Here is a 23,492-nt window from a genome sequence, read left to right on the forward strand (position 1 = left end):
ACATCACATCCAATTACAAAAAAATTCAATCATCTTCCCAAACACAAAAAATTTAGCTTACTAAAATAGTCAAAAACTAAAACAACCTACAAAAATAGCAATTTCCCAAACACTCACAAAATTTTAGAAATTTTTTTTCAAAATTTTTTTTTCAAAAATAAACCAAACAATACATCAATTTTCAAAAAATTTAATTCAAAACACACAAACTAAACACATACAATAAAATTTTTCTACTGTATAAATAAAATTAAGGAATTAATCTTAACTATTAGATTTGAATAAAAGAAAAATACAACCATTAATTAATAATAAGTTAAATTTGAATACTAACAAGGTGGCCTCATTGAATACAAAAAATAAGGTGGCCTCATTGGCTGGGTCTCGAAAGACCGACGATGGAAAAAAAAATGGAGTTTTTTTCTCACATACGTCAATTAATTTTTTTTTCTCATACATTAATCAATTACTTTTTCTCTCTCCTCTCTCGTTCTCAATCACGTTTTCTCTCATATACATCTACTCAATTATAAAAAAATATCAAATCATCCTAAACTCTCATACTCCAAAACTATTTTCAAAATATATAATCAAACAAATCTAAAAAAATTCTAAACTCTCTCTCTAAAAAAATTTTTGAAAATTTATTTCCCAAAATCAAACCAAACCAAACCAAACCAAACCCACCCATTTTCTTCCTCTTTTTTGCACCTTTTCATAGAATTAAATGGAATAGAAAAATCAACCAGCTGTTTGGAATTGATCCTGCTAAATGCTAATAATGAAAATCTTTGGAGGTTATTAATAAATATTGATATTTTCAGCATTTATGCTTTTTTATCATCCTTTTTTGGTTTATTAGGCATAACTACAGAGTAATTCTTTGAGTTAGACCCTACAAGAAGCCGAGGTTCCAGGGATCACACTCAGAGCATTTTTAATGGCAAATATTGTTATAATTTGGCAATAAATAATAATAAATTGCTAAATTATAACAATAGTGTTCCAATGGTTACATGTCATTTTGGTAAATTTCAACCAACTTTCCTTCTAATTTTTAGGTGTTATTTTGATATAAGTTTTTTAGTAATTTTTTTAATGTTTATTTTTATCTTTTGTGACCTTTTTCGAACTTTTTCTAGAAAAAATTAAATATTTACATTGTACTCAACTAGACAAATATAAAAAATTAAAAGAAAATTAAAAAAATTGAATCTTTTTTTTTTATATAATTCACCCCATCCAAAAAAACATACAATTACAAAATTCAAAAATATATATATTAATTACATTAAAATTATATGAACCACCACATTACATTGCAAAATAAAAATTATACTTAAAAAAAATAATAAAAATTACTTTGACAGAAAAATGACATTGCAGAATTAAAAAATATATTACAAAATAAATGACATTACCCAGCGGCTCTTTTTCATTTCCTAGACACCATCGCCACCATTCACCTAACCACAATCCAATGGTTGAGATGAAGCATCTAGAAGCATTTCCTTTATGCATTCCAAGACATCCCCTCTCTCTCTTGCATCCAAACCAGTGTTGTTAAGAGCTTCTCTCTCTTTTTCTGTGTGTGTGCACGGTGTTCCATCTTCATCTATAGTAGAAACTAAGATGGGATTGAGCAGTAGCAAGCCCAATGTTGCCGACTCATCATCATCGTCCTCATCGACCTCATCGTTCGTTGTTTGGAGGAGTCGATCCAAAGGAACTAGTTCGTTCCAATCTTCATGTCTTGGTCCCTCTCTGTAAAGAAAGGAATAGAATGTTTTTCTTCTGAATTAAATTCATTGAATTAGAAGGTATACTTTTATACAATAGAATTCCTCCAATCATGCTAATCTATTCTAGGTAATCTAAATGTAATAGGAATCTGAATACTACAGCTAACTACAACAATATATTATAGTAATCACAATACAAACTTATCCCATAAAAGTTGGGATATCTTTGACCATCTTAACACTCTCCCTCAAGTTGGAGAGTGTATGTCTAGAACTCCCAACTTGCGTATCATAGTTGAGAAAGCTTCCTTTCCCAATGGCTTGGTGAACACATCCGCAAGTTGATTTGCCGAAGCAACATATTTGGTCTCAACCGAACCGTCTTGTATTTTATCGCGAATAAAGTGACAATCCATCTCTATATGTCTAGTTCTTTCATGAAAAACAGGATTGACTGCTATGTGTAAAGCTGCTTTGTTGTCGCAATATAACAATGCTGGTTTCGGATGTAATATTCTCAAATCTTTCAATAATGATCGCAGCCAAGATAATTCACAGCAGGTACCCGTCATGGCTCTATATTCAGCTTCTGTTGAGGAGAGAGACACAGTTTTCTGCCTTTTTGTCCGCCATGAAATAAGAGAAGATCCCAAGAAAACGCAATAACCCGTGGTGGATCTACGAGAAGTTGGACAACCAGCCCAATCTGAGTCAGAAAAGGCTTGCAAAGATAAATTGTTCTGAGAAGGAAAGAACAAACCCTATCCTGGATTACTTTTCAAATAACGCAAAACGCGCAAGGCAGCTTCCATATGTGGCTTGCGTGGTGCATGCATGAATCTGCTTAAGACATGTACCGAATAGGTGATATCTGGCCGGGTAATGGTCAAATAAATTAGGCGTCCAACAAGTCGCCTATATTGCGATGGATCTCGAGGTAATTCACCTTCATCTGAGAGCTTAATGTTTTGCTCCATGGGAAAGTTCATAGGTTTAGCGCCCAAAAAACCACCATCCTTTAGAATTTCCAAAGTGTATTTTCGTTGTGAGATAGAAATACCTTTCTTTGACCGCGAGACTTCAATGCCCAAAAAATACTTTAATTCACCCAAATCTTTAATTCGGAAACGACTATGCAAAAATTGTTTAAGAGCAGAAATGGCTGTGAGATCATTACCCGTAATAAGAATGTCATCAACATATATCAATAAAGCTGTAAAGGATATGCCTTTCCGACACATGAACAATGAGTAATATGCTTTAGATTGAACAAAACTGGCAGCCTGAATAGCTTGAGAGAACTTGGCAAACCATTGACGAGAAGCTTGCTTTAAGCCATATAACGACTTGGTGAGGCGACACACTAAGTTCTCCCCCTGTCGCGGAAGACCAGGAGGCAAAGACATATAAATTTCTTCATGGAGATCACCATGAAGAAATGCATTTTGGACATCAAGTTGGTGAAGAGACCAATTCTGGGCAGCGGCCAAAGCTAATAAACAATGAACAGTAATCATTTTGGCAGTGGGAGAAAAAATGTCATGGTAATCGATACCTTCCATCTGGGTGTAGCCTTTCGTAACCAAACGAGCTTTGTAACGCTCAATAGTACCATCCGAGTGACGTTTGATTTTATAAACCCAACGACAACCAATGGGTTGCTTTCCAGGAGGGAGAGAAGTGAGAGACCAAGTGTGATTGGCCTCTAAAGCAGCCAATTCAGATTGCATGACAGCTTATCAGTGGGAATGAGGAGCGGCTTCGGCATAGGATGTAGGCTCAAAATCTTGACTGATAGTAGCAAGAAACGAGCGATAGGGTGGTGAAAAACGATGATAAGAAATATAATTGCAAAGAGGATAGCGTGTACCTGGTGTAGAACGAGATGACGAAGGCGACAATTGGTTGGGAGACGTCACTTGGTTGCAAACATAATCGCGTAAAGCCGTAGAAGGAACAAGATGTCGTTGAGAACGACGTAAAGCTGGTGGGGGAGAAGGACTGGCGGAAGGTGGTAGAACAGGGCTAGGAGGGGAAATGAAAGAGACTGGGTTGAGGACTGGAATGGGTGGGACGGGGGTAGGAATGGGGTCCGGTGGGGAAAGAGTAGCATCAGGCACCGAGAGAGGAAGGACAGGGGCAGAATTTGGGGAAGAGGATGGAGGGGACTCATAGGGAAATATAGTTTCATGAAAAACAACATCGCGACTAGTGAACACCTGATGAGTGGCAAGGTCATAGAGTTTGTAAGCTTTTTGACCAACCGGATAACCAGGAAAAATACAACGTTTGGCACGTGGAGCGAATTTATGAGAAACATGCACTTCAGTAGCATATGCAAGACACCCAAAAACCCGAATATGAGAATAAGAAGGAATCTTGCCATAAAGCCGTTCAAAAGGAGTTTGGCGAGAAAGGAGTGGTGTGGGCAAACGATTAATTATATGGACAGCAGTGAAAACACAGTTGGCCCAAAAAGATAAAGGGAGATGGGCTTGAAAACGAAGGGCGCGAGCGGACGCAAGGATATAGCGATGTTTACGCTCGACCACCCTGTTTTGTTGAGGTGTAGATGTACAAGAAGTTTGATAAATTGTGCCTTGTTGTTTATAAAATTCGCGCATAGAAAAGAATTCCCCACCATTATCAACCCGAATGGTAACGATAGAGGCATCGAATTGGGTGTGGACCCAAGTAAAAAAATTGGTAAGTAAAGGCTGGGTTTCATTTTTGTGCTGCATAAGAAAAACCCATGTGAATCTAGAATAGTCATCCACAATAGTTAAAAAATATTTAGCACCAGAAAGAGAAGCAATTCTGTAAGGGCCCCAAATGTCACAATGAATTAATTTAAAAGGTCTCACAGAGGAAATTGAACTAGGAAAAAAAGGAAGCCGACTTTGTTTGGCAAGTGCACAAATATCACACCATTATTAGACTTGAAAGGAAAATGTAACAAATTTTTTGCCACAAAATTTAATCTAGAGGAAGATAAATGCCCCAATCGGCGATGCCGCAAATCAGTAGAGGCGTTGCCTTGAGAGCAGGATGAACGGCTAGTAATGGCGGTTGTGGATTGATTGTTATGGTGTGGCTGCTCCGATGCTAACGCAACCAAGTAATAAAGTCCATCTCGTTGTTCAACCAAACCAATCGTCTTCCTTGTCATCAAGTCCTGCAAAACACACCAATGAGGGGAAAAAGTTACGGAACAGTTGAGGTCTCTTGCAATTTTACTCACAGACATTAAATCTACCTTAAAAGATGGAACACCAAGCACATTTTTCAAAGAAATAAATGAATTCAAGGGTAAAGTTCCAGTAGATGTGATCGGAGCATGTTCTCCACTTGGCATGACAACGGGTGGCAAAAGAGTGTTCTCTTTACTGTTGACAAGTAGAGCTGGAGTAGAAGTAATATGGTCTGTGGCACCACTATCGATAATTAATCGTTGGAGGTGCAACAACACTTATGACAAACCTGAAGAAGCACTGGCAGCATTAGCCTTAAGAGTGGCAGATTGAGATGTGTTTTGACCGTGCACAATAGATAATATTTGCTTGATTTGCAAATCAGATAAGCCATTGGTCACCGACTGTATTTCCGGCATCTTGTGACCCTCCTTGACATTGTTGACCGAAGATTGATGATTTTTGTTGTGTTTAGAATGAGTGCCTCCTTGATTGGACCTGTTTGATGCATGTTTTGGGTGTCCTGGGGGATACCCATTCAATTTCCAACATGTGTCTCGCACATGATGGTCTCGATCACAGTAAGAGCAATGCAAAGGTTTTCGATTAGATGAGTTGGAGCGAGAGGAAAAACTTTGGCCATGTCGAAGAGCCAGAGCTACTGGTTCATCCCTTCGAACAACCATAGCTGAGGTCTCCGTGATTTCACGTGCAGTGCCTAGGCTTCGTTGCTTCTCTTCTTGGACAATAGAAGAGTAAGCCGTGGCAACATCAGGAAGCGGATTCATTAAGAGGACCTGCCCTCGGATTGCACTATAAGACTCATTGAGTCCCATGAGAAATTGCATCAATCGACGTCATTTATGGTCTGCCCCACAAGAGCAAACAGTATCATTATAGGATCCCAGTTCATCCCACAATTTTTTAAGCCTGGTGTAGTAAGCTGCAACAGTCATTTGATCTTGAGTGAGACAAGCGATGTCCCTTTCAATCTGAAAAATACGTGGGGCATTGCTTTGAGACAAGCGATCCTGAAGGTCTTCCCATACCTCCTGGGCAGCGTTTGAAAAAATAACGCTATCGGTAAGATCTGGTGTGAGTGAATTGAGAATCCAAGATAGGATCATATCGTTGCATTTTTTCCATGATGCATAGTCATTTGGTTCGGTCTTGGCATCTGGCGCTGTGATAGTTCCATCTATGAAACCCAATTTGGATTTGGCATTCAAAGAGATGGTCATGGCTCTACACCATGTTGAATAATTATCCCCATTGAGCGGCTTGGAAACAAGCACCATGCCGGGATGATCGGAATGGTGAAGGAAATATGGATTGGTGGCATCGGGCTTGCCTCCATTCGAAGATTGCTCGTTTGCCATGATGATGGGAAATAGTGAAAGAGAGCAAAGAACAGAGTGCTTGTTTTTCCCTGCTCTGATACCATGTAAAGAAAGGAATAGAATGTTTTTCTTCTGAATTAAATTCATTGAATTAGAATGTATACTTTTATACAATAGAATTCCTCCAACCATGCTAATCTATTCTACGTAATCTAAATGTAATAGGAATTTGAATACTACAGCTAACTACAACAATATATTATAGTAATCACAATACAAACTTATCCCATAAATGTTGGGATATCTTTGACCATCTTAACACTTTCCCGACCCGACAGTGACGATGATGACGAACAAGTCACTTTATATGTGCCTTCTCAATTCTCTATGATTATTTAGTATTTTGATCTGTTGTTACATTGTCAAGTAATTGTTCGTTTTTTTTGCTTATTTGTGATTGTCTAACGCTATGTTTGGTTGGGGATTTACGAAGGGATTTGGAAAAGAAAAGGAAAAAGGTAAAAGGTGTGTGCAATTATATGAAATATAGGCATGCTTATTCATATTTCACTTACCTTTTCCATTTTCCTTTCCAAATCCCTCTTTAAATCCCCAATCAAACACAGCATAAGTGATTTTGTTTGGAATTGGGTTTTTAATGCAGAATACAAATTTTAAAAATTTTGGGTTTTGATTGAAGAACAAATTAAAAATTATAAACAGTAATAATCTTTATATAAAAATATACCTTCTCAAATTATAAATGGTGAACATTCTGTGATAAAAAATTATGAATTTTGCATGAAAAAAAAAATCAAAGATTTTGGGAGGTTTTCTTGGTGAATGCATTCTGTTTTTTCTACTGATTTGGAGCCAAAAAATCTATCGATCTTTGATGATGTGACATGTTTGGCACATGTTATTCTTCCTGTCAAATTTAACAATAGAAATGACATCTGTTATATTTGGGAAGAAGAATAGCAGGCCATTAAAGACCCATTCTTCGTCACTCTTGCCAAATTATAATTTTGGTAGTTCATTTGGCAGTTCCATTGGAGATGCTCTTAGTTGTTTGCCACATAGCAGTATCATTTAAGTATGTAGCGGTAAGTCATAAATTCGCACATATGCAGAATTTGAACCAACACTTCTGACCTGAGGTACTGTTTATCCAAGCTTGAAAAGTTTCTCTTTCTAACCATATGGGTTGTGGCCCAGATGATTGACCCGAAGAGAGTTGTTTAATAATGACAAGGTTTGAACCGTTTTGGGGTTTTTCATTTTTGGTGTTTGAGTTTTGAAAACAAAAATAAAAAATAATTTCAAAACAGTTTGCGAAAAAAAATTTATTTATTTTAAAAAAATAATAATAGCAAATAAAAATGAAAATACAAGCAAACATATACCCATCCAAGACTTTTTTTGATTTTGGGTTTTTTAAAATAGCTTTTGAGTTCCTAAATTTTTATGTGTTACTTGATTTATTATCTTTATTGGACTTTTAATGTATTTTTGTCAATTTATTTTATTTTTATAGATAAATTTAATTTAAATATATTTAAAATATAAATATCTATAAATAAAATTTTAAAAATAATAAATATATATAAAAAAATAAAAATGTTATATTTTTTATTTTTTTATATTTAGTGAATTTAAAAAAATAAAATTTTATATTTTGTAAGTGTATATAGATTATGTAAATCTAAAAAATAACCATAGAGAAGCTAAAACAATTTTGAAATTTACAATATCAAATAATTTTGGACAAAATTAAGAGTGGATAGGGTACTCTTTCACCAAATGTAATGCCTAAGTTCAAATTTTACTTTCTGCGTGATATAATTTCCCTTTTCCTTATTCATTCCCCTCTTATCTCTATTTATAGTAAAATAAACAAAAAAGCATTTTGAATGAGTCATTTTGAGTGGGAAGACTAGATGGAAAATGCTCACTTTCATTCACTAAACCAATTAAAATTTTGAGTGGGAAGAGTAGTAGGAAATGGAAAGTGATTTTAGAAAAAAAAATTCTAAAATCACTAAACCATTTAAAATTATAAAAAGTTTTCTCCAAAATTTATTTCTCAAAAGCAAACCAAACAAGGCCTAGCACTCCAAAACTCAGTAGTGCAATTCAAGCACAGATCTCAATGGACTTAATCTCAAGCTTTTTCACTTCTTCTATCTTTATCCAAACCCGCTCCTATAAGTTTGGCGTCGTAACCGGCGAGTAATCTAAGATTACTAAAGGCCTTCCTGTACAATCATAAATAATGGGGGCTAACAGAAACAATTTTCAAAAACACCAATGGTTCAATGAGCTGTGCATCTATATGAACAAATATTTACATACAAAAACGTTAATTTACCCATATTCAGTACATAACTTATAACTTAACATCTTATACATAACATATGCACATGACAAAAGTGTGCTTTTCAATCAAAAGCTTGACAACGGCCTTCTAGGCCTAGCCTCAACTCTGAGGCACTCAAAACCATGCGGTAGGCTTCGAAACGATAGCTCGGCTAAAGACTCCTTCTAGACTCGTACTCCAGAATGCTCACCTCTATATATATATATATATAAACAGTGAACTAAAGCCTAGTGAATAACATTAAAGTAAAGGGGTTAGTGAACGAATTCCAAATTTATCATATTCGTAAAACCAATAATGACACAATCATTCATACAAGTCTCATATCAAAACATAACATAATGGTACATCTCACAGAACATATCACATATCGTCTTCTGACTAGAGTAATCGGTTCCGGATACCGATTAAATACATATCACCACAATGAAGTGGTTAACGAGATCTCATAATCACATATATGTCATGGACCCGCATTAACATACTGTTCCCCATGACTTGGGACTATCTATGGATGCCATAATAGATTTCAAACATAGGACATTTGTTCACATAAACAAATATCATTTCAGAAATCATAACTTATCAAATCACATTTGGAACATAATTCATATGAACATATCTTTACAATAACATTACTCATAGTGGACTTCCAGAACGGTTGGTCAAGCAGTCCTTGACTCGTGACCTACAATCACAAATATGCATAACACGATACACAATCATCTTAAACATATTTAGTTCACTTAAAGTTAAAGCTTTTAAATATGGATGACAAGAATTATGAATTAATTAGATTATTAATTTCTTTTAACCTCTAATTAAAACATGTTTAGTCATGTATTAACCAAACTAATTAAATATAAAGACTCTAATCATATACAAACCCTTATTAAGTTCACTAATTACACAATTAAACTTAAATTAGGCTCATACACATTAAATTAATTATTCAATCATGTTTAAATTACTGAATTAGAGACTCATAAACATATAAATTCGGAATTTCAACTTCATGTTCAAGCAAATCAAGGCCCAAAACCTCCCATAAACATGTTGAATTTACCATTGATAGCTTCCAACAAACTCATAACTTTAAATTGAAACTCAAATTCCATGAAAAGAGTTCAAACCCTTAAATTAAAACATCAAATTCATAATCTTGAACTTTAATCTTTGACTTCATGGAGGTTTCCTCTTCAAGTTGGAAAACTCATGCATGATATCTTCTTGATTAAATTTAAATCCTCAAAATCCATGACATTTTCCTTCAATCTTGAAAACCCATGCATGAATTGCAAAATATATAAATAAATCTTCATGAAATCATCCATGCATAAAGGAATTCAACAATGTCTTGATTTTCTATGACAAAACATATGCAAGAGACCAAATTACTTCCATGAAGTCAACACTAGAACACATAAATGTTCATGCAGGTGAGCTAATCTTCCATATTCATCATCTATGAGCTCTCTCTTACATTAACTCCATAATTTCCTTAAGATATGATGAGTCTAATTCATAAATAAACACTTACCTAGAGCTTGATTTCAGATTATAAGATGGTCTCTTCCTAGCTCCCTTCTTCTTCCTCTTCAAAATCTTGAGCTCTCTCTCTCTAGATGAGTTCTCTCCCCCTTTCTCTCCATATTCTCAACACAATGAACCAAAGGAATAAAACCTTCATTCTAAGCATCAGATCATATACACACACTCTCCCATTTGAATTGCACATCACGTGTAGTCACATACACACACCCACACTGGTTTCTCTACACACACAGACCCAGATCTCAGTACACCCACTAGAATTTAATCTCCTACACTCACCATCACAAAATGCCCAAACACTTACTACACTTAATCAAATTTTAAATCATGAATAGAGCTGAATTAGATACTAATCATGCAACATCTTGGGCAAATACAATTAATCAAAGTTATCATAAAACTCAATTTACTCAGAATAGTTTCAATTAAGGCTCAATCTGATCACAGATAGTTTCAGTAAACTGAATCAATTCTAATTAAGCTTATCATAGTGTTCTAAAAATTCCAAATAATTTATTCATGTAACCAATTTTGATTTCGAATGTCGTTTAGGCTTTCAATTTTCATATCCATACACATATGTTCACAATATCACAATTAAATTTAAACACATAATTAAATTAATATAATCAAATTAATTCATTCTGAAGCAGATTTTTGTAAAACTTCATATTAAGTCTTAAAAATCATGTTGATTATAATTATGTATCCGTTCTAGCTTCTGAAGCCTCTATAACCTTCAATTTGTAGTGTAAAGTTGCAATTAAACCACCCAAACACACCTTAACGAATCAGACGAAATAAATTTTCAATTAAACTTTCCAAATGGCTCTAAAAATTCCCATTAACATATCCATGTACTCAATTTCGATTTCTGAATCCATTAAGGCTGTCAATTTCAATTTCAAAGGCAATCTCACAACATATAGTTTCTCAATTTAAATAGATATTTACAACAAATCAAATTAGATAATTCACAATTAATCACTTGGCACATGTCATAATTAAAATTCAATACATCATTAATCACTTATAATTACGATTAACATTTTGAGGTCGTCACATCTTTTTTGGGCACAATCATAGTCAGAACAATGTTCTCCATCGTAGCTTTGACCTGATCGACCTTAGCATTTTCCGGCAACCTGAAGCGGCGTAGAAACTTGCCGCTGCTACGCTCGATGTGGTGCCATTTATCATTCTTCTCCTCATGCTCTTTGCTCCTCTCTCCGCTGATTTGCAAAACTCTTCCTTCTTCAACTTCCACCTTTACTTCTTTCTTCTTCAGCCCCAGAAGATCGACCTTGAAGATGTGAGCCTCTGGAGTCTCTTTCCAATCGATTCGAGCATTTGCAATTGCAAAGGTTTCTTGAGCGGCGAAGTTGGGGGCGTTGGTGAGAGCGCTGTTGAAGGGTAACCCCTCGATGGGATCCCAGATGTCAAGAGAGAATGGATCGAAGGCATTGCTTCATCGGTCGCCGAAGATCCTTGGAATCGTCGCCATTTTCTAAATCGGTTGATTGTTTGAGAAATTGGCAAATGATGAATCTGAGAGGTTTATCGAAGCTTTGAATGATTTTCAATGATGCAATGAAAGTAGGGATGGCAATTTTAAACTTAGAATGATTTTCAATGATGCAATGAAAGTAGGGATGACAATTTTAAACTTACCCGACGGGGACCCAATCCCCCCATCCCGATTTGAACGATTTTTTCGCGAAAAATACCCCCGATGGGATGGGGATGGTATTCAAAAATCAATCCCCGATCAATTTCGGGTCAGGGACGGTGGTAAGTGTCTGTAGACATCCCCGAACGTCCCGGGAGGGAATCTCGTTTTGTTCATTTGGGCTCACTACAGTTCGGACTCAAATTGTCACGGTTCTTAATTTGATCTCACAATGTGCGATGTGAGATTGATAAATCACCAAAGAGTCCAAATCCGGCAAATCGTTTTGAAAAACAGATTTTTAGAAAGAAGTGTCAAACATGGACTGCTTTGCCAGATACAGAGTCGCCACCTAAATGTTTTATTTTTAGAAAATTTAGGAAACCCTGACTCGTTGCCTAAGGCCACGTGTCCGTCATCACTAAAGTTGCCTCGGCTCGAGAACTTGGGTACGATTGGGGAAGGTCATCTACGAGCACCCCCGCTCGCCCGATCCGAAGATCGGCCTGTACTAAGCATAATATCGAGTTTTAAAAACATATGTGTTCTTATTCCGGTTAATTAGCTAGAATTTATTATGTGATGTGCACAACACACAAGTATAGACTAGATCGCCTAATTTGGAACAAAGCATCGCATATCCATTTTGTTTGGAAAATAGTTTGAGGTTTGCCACTCTCGAGTAGGCTAAAACACGGATTTCAATGAATTGATCCAATTCAAGTAATCCAACCTTCACCCACAGGCATTCAGGCAGTTATATCACATAAGCAAATGGCCTCATGGTAAGCATGTTGTCATGTTAACACTTACACACATGCAAAATGCTAAAGCATAAACACTTACAGTGTACTCCGAGCCAAAACAAGAAACTAGTTAGTAATCACTCATGATCCTAGTTCATGTTAAGATGGCCAATGCAACGCATGCAAAATGCAACTAAGATAGGCTCGGCTATCCTAAGAATGGCATATGAGGTGCGACAATCCAATACATATATTCAACTTGGAATTGAAATACAATGCAGTTAGCATGATGCGCCGAGCCCGATGCATGCAATACAGATGAATGATGCAAACATGCTATCATAAGTATGCTAATTGAAACGTGCCCTAAAACTAACCATTGAAAGCAGGTAAGTAAAAGGGAGAAAGAAGTGGGGGTTAGAAGACATGCACACACTCACGCACACTTATTACAACATTGCCCTCTCTCAGAGGGTCCGAAAGAGTAGTACAATCCAAATAAATAATTAACTACTCTAGCTAATTAATTATTATAGACCACTTAACTAATTAGGCAAATTAACTAAGCTAATAAAGCGGTAAAGCAACCTCGGGAAGAGAGATAAATGCACGCATGCTCGGCTCTGCTCGGAAATCCATCGCCATGTCACATGTTGCCTCTGTTTACACTGCTCTGCACCTCTGAGGACTGCACAAGTCTCAAGGTTACTTCTGGACTACTCCCTGAGAGCTGTGGGAGACCACCGACCAAGAGGGAGCACCACCGGCCATGGGATTATGGTCATCGACCAAAAATTAGATCACCGGCTGGGTATTGATAGTCGGCCGGCACTGAAAGTTGCCGACCGGCCATTTCTTCCTGCAGAATACTTGTTTGCTGCAACAGAGGACAGACAAGACATGGCAATGCATTTTCAAAGCAATTTATGCACCACCACCCTCCTCAGCATGTTTGAGACTTAGAGGAGCATGGTTCTCGACCCTCGGGCCACCAATCACGCATTTCAACGCATGATGGCCAAAGAAGCCAAGTGTGTAACAACCTAGATTTTTAATTATTCTGTAGAATTTATACTAATATTATTTAATCTCAGCTCGGAAAATATATAATTTATTATATATTATTATGCGTAATTTTGTAAAATAATATAATTAGTAGAAGTTTAGGGGTCAAAATATAAATAATAATAATAATAATAATAATAATAATAATAATAATAATAATAATAATAATAATAATAATAATGGGTGTGGTAGTAAAATAAATAATTAATTTTATGTTGATATACGATAAAGTGTAATTTAATTAGGAATTAATTAATTTATATAATTATATTAAAATATTGGGTCAAAGAGTAATTATCTTAAATATTTATTAAGGATAAGAATGAATCTATAAATTTATTAACGAATCCGATGGATATTATGGCCTGGCCACGTGTTGGCCAACCAATGGCCTGACCTCCTTATAAATAGGAGGCGCTGATCTCGGCCGAAGGAAAAGGGAGAAGAAGGAAAGAAAGGAAAAGGAAGAAAATAAAGGAAAGAAAGAAAGAAGAAAAGAGAGAGAAAAGAAGAAAGGAATGAAGGAAGGAAAGGAAGGGAAAAATGGCAAAAGTTAAAGATTTATGCTTCATACCCCCACTGGGGGTCGACCCCCAGTGAGGTGTCGGCCCCGGATTGGTGTAAAAAAAAAAACTGTTTTTTTTTTTTTTTTTTTTAAGTTTTCAGCCAGTGGGGGCGCGCCACGTCACTGGGGGCGCGACCCCCACTGGGGGTATGCAGCGCTGTTGAAAGTTAAAAGGATTTTTGATAGTGGAAAGAAAGAGTAAGTTATTAAAGTTAAGGTGAGTTATATTATATCTTGAGTCACCAAAATGTATTTTACGTATGTTTTAACTTACCAAAATCTGTTTTATACAAGTTATGCTTTTAATAAAAGTTATGTTTTATAAAGGTTTCAGTTACGTGGTTTATCTTCTGAACCCTATTTGCTAAAAAGGAAATCTATGGATTTGTTTGTTTATATTTTAAAGAATATTTGACTATGACCTTATAAACAATTATGTTTTGTAAGTACCACCACGGGAGTCCCACGCCTTGGGGGACTTAAATAACCATTGGCTTCTGTTTGACCACTTTGTGGTCCTCTGTTTGTCATGAATCCATTGACCTCTGTTCTGTGCGGACCAAAGTGTTGTGCGGAGCTAAGTGCTACACTATTGTGGACCACCTCTTGAATCCGTACCTTTGTTCTGACTGTCACTTCTGTGACCTTTGTTCTGTACCGTGGTTATAGTTATCTATTTATATAATATCTGTATTTCAGTTTCTGCTATTTAAATGATTTCTGCTACTCAAATGATTTGTTTATGTAAATGTTTTGGCTATATAACTATCCATGGTTATTTCGTGTCCCTTATGCTCTTGGTATAATATTTCTCACTCTGCCATGTGCTTACAGTTGTTTACCAATTTTCAAGAATCAATGCACTTCATAAATAACTTTTTGGAAAATCGGGTTGCGGAATAGACACACACAGTATTTTTATGATATTATTTATATGTAAATATCGGCCTTTTTGGTCAATATATTTTGTAATAAAAATAGAAGCTCCAATGATTATTTTGGTACCCTTATTTAAATATTTCTTCTACTTGCGTTTATCAATTTGTTTATCAATTGGCCGTAGATAACTTCAGTTACTGGCCATCACGATGCTTAACCTTTGGGTACGGGGAGCGGGTCGTGACAAAGTGTGCAACTCAATATGGAATGAAATGCACAAAATACATAAAGGGCCCCAACCTCTATCATGATTGATCAAGAGGCAAGGGATGCACACACAATGCAATGCAACCTAGGCAAGCAAGCAAACATGTAAATAACCCAAGTGTGCAACAAATCTAATGCAACATGCGCATGTTAACAAGCAATATGCAATAGGTATACAACCTAAACATGTGGACATGCATAGCATGCAACAACATGCAAAATGAAACAAGCATGCAACAACATGGTGAGATGGACTTATACTAACATGGGTAGCTCTCAAGCATGCCAAAATCAGTGGCCAAGATGATGAAAACAAGGCACTGAAACTCATGCAAACATGCACAATGCAATGGTCCCGAGCCTAAAGCACAAGATGCAACTCCCCAAGAGCATGGCAAAGATGAAACATGGCATACAATGGCATACATTCCAGCTCTGAAATGGCATACTAAATGACTCCAAAAATGACTCTGAAGCATGCAAACACTCATGTAATGCATTATTAAAGACTTAAACACCAAAGCTAGTGAAATGCAATACACTATAGACATGCAAAGCGGTGCTCAAATGATGAAACCAACCCCAAACAGTCCCTATGCAGACCAAAATCAGTGGCAAAATGTGTTGGGATGGTGGCTCGGAATGCATTTACATGAAGCTCATGCAATGGCTCATAAATGGGGCATACAAGCACAACTCTAAGGAGCACTTAAAACATGAAAAATATGGAAGTGTAGCACCCTTATAAGCTCTGAAATATCATGCTCAATGATGCCAACACATGCAAATACTTCAAGTTAGGCATGCAAAAGTGCTCAAAACTCAAAGATAGTCAATGCTATTACACAACAAGTATGCATGGCAAGCATTTTTTGACCATGAGGCCACAAAACAGAGCTGAGGCAGCCCAAATCATGAACAAAATTAGTTTAGAGAAAGGTCAAAATGTGCTAGAATGGAGGGCCAAAACAACATGCAATGTAAGCTAGTAAGCATGAGTTACACTACAAGCCTATGAAGCATGTGAGGGACCACCAAACCAGCCAAAAATATATTCATGGCATGCCAAAATATGACCAAAAACCCACTGAAATGAGGCCAACATGAGCTAGAAGGACATGCTCAAACATGAAGCAAACAAGACTAGTTTGCAAAATTTACACTACAAGTGTATAAACCAAGCATGGATTGACCAAGATAGGCAAAAACAGTGGCATATGACAGAAAAATAGCCACAAATACCAGCTAAGACATGGCCAACATGAACTTAACAAAGGTGCTCACATATAAGGCAAATATGGCAAGTATTGAAGACAATAAGGAGAGGGGATGACCCTCTCCTTCTTAGAACCTCAAAACACAGTGATGAGAAGACCAATACAAGGTGGTCCCGGAGCTCACAAAAAAGGCACAAAAATGAGGCCAAACAAGGCCTAGGAGGGGAGAAACAACCCCAAACACAAAAGTGATCTTAAACAAACTTCAAAAGCATGCAAAAACAGAACTTTTATCAGTTATACACTAAGCTCAAAACAGCATGCAAGATAGGCTAAAAGCTTGTGCAAAAATGGGGAATAAAGAGGGAAAAGAGATTACTCTTGAAGCTCAACAAGACCAGCAGCTTCTTGGACCAAAAACTAGCTCTTTGAGACCTTTCAAGACCCTCCAAGAACCTTAGGTCAATGGTGGAGGTATATGGCTATGAGGTGTGGTGCTAAAGGCCAAGAACAAACACTTTCTAAGCCTAAATTATAGAGACAAAGAGAGATATATGCTTCTTGCCTTAAACAAATTTTTGGAACCTCTCTAAAGGAGAGGGAGGCCCTCTCTTATAGAGAATCAAGAGGTTCAAGCCTCTTGGAGAAGCTAAAGAGGTTCAAGCTTCTTGGAGAAGCTAAAAAGGTTCAAACGGTTCAAGCTTCCTCAAGAAGCTAAAACAAAGGTTCAAAAGGTTCAAGCTTCCTCAAGAAGCTTAAAATAAGGGTTCAAAAGGTTCAAGCTTCCTCAAGAAGCTAAAACAAAGGGTGCAAATCCTCCATACACATGTATGGAGGGCAGGGTCTGTGCCACCTGGCACTAAATATCTGCATAAAGTAGATGAACAGGGTTCAGCCAGCAGAAAAGGCCGATCGACCAACACAAAGGGCCGGCCGACTAAATACATTGCCGACCGGCCATCACTTTTGACCGATAGCAATAAAACAGGGCCGGTGGCCTCAGGCCATGGCTGGTGATGTGTGGGGATAGCCAACAAGCCATTTCCCGCCCTCAGGTACAAAGACCACAAGTCCTTAGTCCAACCAAGCACAAAACAAATAAGTCGAGAGATATTGAAGCAAGGCGCGCGACCGAGACCTCCAAGAACTCAAGACGAACACGAACATAGATGATCATCGAGTGTTCAAACAATGATGTCCAAGTCTTGAGGACGGTCAAAAATGGGGTGTCTACAGTGTCCAAGCCCGACCCCAGCCTCGTTTGTTCCCGAACTAGTACGTATATATATATATATATACTTTTTGATTAGTTTCTCTCTCTCTCATTCATTTCATTTTTTCATTTCATATCTTCTCTCTCTTTCTTCTTCACCTCTGATCTCTCTCTTCCTCACCGTCTCTGATCTTTCTCTCTCTCTCTCTCTCTCTCTCTCTTTCACTCACTCAGAGAGAGCACCGAATCAGAGTCGCCGCCGTGATGCCACGATGCCAGAGCACCGAATCTGATCTCTCTCTTTGCCGTGATACCAGAGCATCGAATCGATCTGTCTCTGTGCCACGATGCCAGAGTCGATCTGAGCAGATCTCTCTCTCTCTCTCTCTCTCTCTACTTAGATCTAATATAAACTATTGATGATGTTATTAATACAAACTGTGATGTTGATGATGTTGTTGTTGATGTTGGTCGATGATGCTGATGATGTTTGTTTGTTTTTTTTTTTTTTGATCGGATGTTAATAATGTTTGTTGTTGATGATGTTGAGGATGTTGAATTGTTGCTGCCGTTGTTTGGGTTTTGTTTTTTTTTTTTTTTTGGTCCGGGGAATTTTCGAGATCGGGGAAACCCGCTCCCCGTTAGGGGGCAGGGACGGGGATGGTGATAGGTTCCCCGTCAGGGATCGAGGCCGGGGTCGGGGCCGGGGCCGGGGCCGGGAAGATGTTTACCATTAGGGATCGGAGATGGGGAGTGCGATTCCCGGACCCGCCTCGTTGCCATTCCTAAGTGGAAGCAAATGAGCAGAGTATATATACATAGAGAGAGAAAGAGAGAGAGAGAGAGAGAGAGCATGCTTAGCAGATGAGGTAGGAAGGATACAGAGAATCCTATAAGATTCGATTATATTCTTGAGCCTCCTAATTGGCTTTAAGCCTGTTAGTAGGATCTCAAGTTTTGATTAGGCCCAATGCTATTGATGCCCAACCCAAAACAAAATTATATTATCAAAAACTATTGCTAATTTTGTTTAGTCCAAAATCGAATCCAACTAATTATTCTGATTCCATGAACATATTGGTTATGTGAAAAAAAATAAAGAGCAATGCTATAGACCACTAATTTGCCATCACTAATCCTGCCACTAGTGAGGTGGCAATTGAAAAAAAAAAAAAAAAAAAACAAGGCACAAATACACTGTGGCAGTGGGTGGGACCCACTACCACACTAGTAGAGCCACCACTAATTAGTGGTCTAAAGCATTTTTGAAAAATAAATAAGTATCCGCCCTCATAGCAGAACAACAAATTCCATGAATAGAAATATACGTGTCAATATATTTTAGTAGGCGAGATAGAATCTTAATCAAAAAATCGAATTGATTTAATCATCTTTAATTATTGAATTACTAATTGCAATTTGCAATTGGCCTCGTTTGAGAAGTTGTTATTTTAGTAAGTTATTTTAATTTTTGATTATTTTAATATATTAAAATTTTTGTATTTGGAAAGAATATTTGATTTTTTTGTGATTGAATGTGATGTTTATGAGAGAAAAAGTAAAATAATTATAGATTTAATGTAACATTTTATCTTATTAAATATTTTAGTATATTTTATTTTTTATAAATTTTAACTCAAAAAAATCAAAAATTCACTTGCCTAGGACATTATTGAACCAACTAGAATTTGTACTAAAAAACTGAGCAAACTATTCAAACACATTTTTGGTAAATTGTGAGTGTGGGAAGCATGTTGTTTGCCACTTTTTCTTTTGTCCATTACTTTTTTTTTTCTTTTTTTTTTTTTTGAGGTTGGGTGAACTTTCTAAATTGCGAAACTTTTTAAGATTTTTCTTTTTAGAAATAAATTTTTTCTCTTTTTCTATTTAGTGAGAGGGAGAGGGTGAGAGTTTTCTCTTCCCTTTGGCATGAAAGTATACCCATTTAATAGAGGTAAGGTGGGCCCAATGTTTTTGCAATTGGTTACAGAAATCAGGAGAGAGACTAGTTGTGGAAGGTTGTAGAAAGTTACAGAGAACTCTTCTCCAGAAATTACTAGACTCATCCTCTTCCTCCTATATAATTCCCTTGCTCCTCCTCAACTCTTCAATCGAACCGAACCAAAATTGAACTCAATCTTAGCATACAAAGTTCTGATATAATCAATCTTCTCAATCTCGATAACTGATTCTTCACTTGAAGAAAAAATAATTATCAAAAATGGCGATGATTCCAAGCATCTTCGGAGGCCGACGAAGCAACATCTTCGACCCATTCTCTCTCGACATCTGGGACCCCTTCTCCACCACTCTCGCCAACGTCCCCAACTCTGCCCGCAAGACCTCCGCCTTTGCCAACACTCGCATTGACTGGAAAGAGACTCCAGAAGCTAACATCTTCAAAGCCGATCTTCCAGGGATGAAGAAGGAAGAAGTGAAGGTGGAAGTTGAAGAAGGAAGAGTTTTGCAGATCAGCGGGGAGAGGAGCAAAAAGCACGAGGAGAAGAACGACAAGTGGCACTGCATCGAGCGCAGCAGCGTCAAGTTCCGACGCCGCTTCAGGTTGCTGGAAAATGCAAAGGTCGATCAGGTCAAGGCTACGATGGAGAACGGTGTTCTGACTATGACTGTGCCCAAAGAAGTGAAAAAGCCTGAGGTTAAGGTTGGTTTGGGAAGTGGGTTGACTTGTTGACTTTTTGACTTTTTTGGCTATTTTAATCTGGGCTAAAAAGTCTAATTTGGGAAGGACTTTTTGATTTTTTGGCTTTTTTGACTTTTTTTTGTGAGAGAAGAGTGTAATGATTATGGGTTGAATGCGATATTTTACTTTTTATGGCTAAAATAGCCAAATTAACCATTCCCAAACGGATAAGTCTATTGAGATCTCTGGCTGAGTTAAAAGCCACTGTTCTTTGCTACCCAGATTTTACCTTTTTTTTCTTTTTTTTTTGTGTGTGTGTGTGTGTGTGTTGATTTAATGAATAAGGATTTACACTAGTTTTTTCAGTTTTTACTGCAACTATATCATGGTTTATGCTTGATTTGTCAATGGTGTGGACATGTCTCAATTTTATGAATAGTTGTTTTTCCTTTTTTATATAATATCAATATATTTTTTTTTTATTTTGTTTGTCATTAGCTCAAATTATTCACAATGATGTTAGCTATGTCATTAAATATGAGTGACGAATGTAAAAGTTTATAAGTAAATAAAAAAAATTGATTAATGCAAAAATTATAAATTAAAAAAAAATTGTAAAATAATCCGTTCTTTTTTTTTTCTTTTATAGATTTAAAAAAAAAATTGAAACTTTTTTGTCCTAATAAACTCAAAAACATAAATAAAAAATTTTAAAAAGAACACTAAAAAAATTGTGAAATGGGTTTTATTTTCTATCGAAATTCACGAGAGTTTTTATTTCAAATATATCACTCTGTTCAATTCATTTTTTTTCTTTTTTTTCTAGACTTTTTTTTTTAAAAAAAAAATTGAAACTTTTTTGTAGGATTAAACTCAAATAAATTTTTTTTAAAAAGAACACTAAAAAAATTGTGAAATGGGTTTTATTTTATGTTGAAATTCACGAGTGAGTTTCTATTTCAAATATATCACTCTGTTCAGGTTTAATTTCTTGTATATATGTAATGCTTGATTGATAATTTCAGCGAGTGGGAAAATGTAATATTTGTTGGGATATTGATTTTTTATAAGCTTATTTTGGGTCAATTTTGAGACTAATTTTGAGTGGGCCTCAAACGTCTTTTGTTGGTCTGAAGGAGTGACGTATTTCTTGCCTCATGGCAAATTACACGGTGAATACAGTTCGTCAAAACCATTTATGAGTGAATGGGAACTTGACGTTGTTTTCGGGTTCATGGAATGAACATTTAAAGAATTAAATGTGGGTTTCCTTGTAAGGCTTGCCTCACATTGAAACTTGAAGAGAACTTATATATGTATATAAGTTCAAGGTGACAACACTTCGGTTGGACTCCAAAGCGCACCCCAAGTTTGTAGAAGGGAAGAGTTTTGGACAAATGAACCTTGGCTCAAACCACCACACGCGTCGCCACCATCCGGCCTAGTCGAGTCATGCACAGGTGTGGGTTGTGAGTCGGGTCAGTTCTAACATTAATTTTTTGAATAAAATTTATTTGTATTTCAAATTAAATTTGAATTCAAATTTTGTGTCCAAGAAATTGTGCCTCTTTCAGATCAATTCCACAACAGATTAAAACAGTCCAAACAGGTCTTAAATCTGTTGCACCTAGACAGATTCAAATTGCCCAGAACAAATTTAACTGTTGTACAGTTATCTGTTAAAACTGCCAGCAGATTTGTTGTAGTTGAAGCAGTTATCTATTTGAATTTTGAAACTGCACCTGTTCATTCCTTTTATATTTGTTTGGACAAATCTGAACAACCACTATTTGCCTATAAATACAGCCATTTCTAGCAAGTTTTGGAACCAAAGAAAATTCATTTTGCTATCCAGATTTTGCTTTCTTGCATCAATTATTCTTCATATTATTTTAAGAAAAAATTCAGAGAGTTTAAAACACAGGTTTTGTTCGCCGAACAAATTGTTTGGAATGCTAGTATCCTGGGAGATAGACGTCAGTAGTCTGTAAGCACCGAAGCAGGGCAAATCTGTCTTAAGGACAACATGTCACGCACTCGACTTGATCTTTTCATTATTCATTTGGTTAGGTAAAATAAATTCAGTAAGTTATTTATTTTCTTTGTTTGATTTGGTTTCAATTCATTTTTTACACAGAAGATTGATCCAACAATCTTAAGACAGATTCGAATTATTCTGTTTACAGAATTTTTCGTTTGTTTCCTTTTCTCTTTCTTCTTTTTACAAAAATTATTTTACATGGTTTTACAAAATAATATTCTGATTGGAAAATAAATAGTAATAATATACTGTTTGACAGATAGTAATAATATACTGTCTATTTTTTTTTTTAAAACTAGTAGTAATATACTAGTGTCATTAACAATTCAGAATATTTATTTGTGAAATTTTGTTAGAAATTAATTTTTGTTTTCAGAAATTATTTTTGAGTGTTCATTAATTAAAATTCTGCTTCAATATTTTAATTATTGAAGTGTTACATAAATTTAATTTTCTGTGTGAAATTAATTTGGTTAAATAAAATTTTATTTTATTTTCAAATTAATTGAAAATAAAATTTACAATTCTTGTTTCTTTTATTTTTTCAAAATTTAATTCAGTAGTTTTGGTTTAAATTTTCTGTGTAATATAAAATTCTAATTATAATTTTGTGTTATAATTTAGAATTCATGGCTACTGAAACTGGTCAAACTAATGCTCAAACAAGTATGAGTATGGTGGTTGTAATTGCGCCAACCCCTCTTTCTGTTATGATTGTGCCAGTTAATCACGATGAGAAGCCAAAGAAGTTCTCAGGAACTGATTTTAATAGATGGTAACAGAAAATGCTGTTCTATCTTACAACTCTGAACCTGGCTCGTTTTCTTCGTGAGAATGCTCCTACTCTGAATGAGGATAAAACTGACTGGCAAGTGATTGTTGCAGTCGATGCTTGAAAACATGCTGATTTCTTTTGTCGGAACTACACTTGAACGGACTTGACAACACATTATACAACATCTACAGTCCTATTAAGACAGCA

General features: G+C 36.1%; 1 protein-coding gene and 2 pseudogenes across 1 annotated transcript; 1 reads left to right on the forward strand and 2 right to left on the reverse strand.

Moving 5' to 3' along the window:
• Positions 1-1,466: 1,466 nt before the first annotated feature.
• On the reverse strand, positions 1,467-6,440 carry LOC114296225 (uncharacterized; annotated as a pseudogene).
• Positions 6,441-8,409: 1,969 nt separating this feature from the next.
• LOC114296222 (18.1 kDa class I heat shock protein-like) lies at positions 8,410-11,711 on the reverse strand (annotated as a pseudogene).
• Positions 11,712-19,843: 8,132 nt separating this feature from the next.
• Positions 19,844-20,693, forward strand: LOC114296229 (17.8 kDa class I heat shock protein). The gene has a single exon (XM_028240517.2). The coding sequence runs from the start codon at positions 20,050-20,052 to the stop codon at positions 20,518-20,520; it is 471 nt and encodes a 156-aa protein (XP_028096318.2). The 5' UTR covers positions 19,844-20,049; the 3' UTR covers positions 20,521-20,693.
• The last annotated feature ends 2,799 nt before the right edge of the window (positions 20,694-23,492 follow it).

This window comes from Camellia sinensis, chromosome 1 (genome assembly GCF_055761805.1).
Source record: "Camellia sinensis isolate YWXY chromosome 1, ASM5576180v1, whole genome shotgun sequence".
In the NCBI taxonomy this organism is placed as follows: domain Eukaryota; kingdom Viridiplantae; phylum Streptophyta; class Magnoliopsida; order Ericales; family Theaceae; genus Camellia; species Camellia sinensis.

Bases quoted from the DNA above. Each gene is read 5' to 3' on its own strand.
- LOC114296229 (XM_028240517.2), top strand. From the start codon at position 20,050: ATGGCGATGATTCCAAGCATCTTCGGAGGCCGACGAAGCAACATCTTC.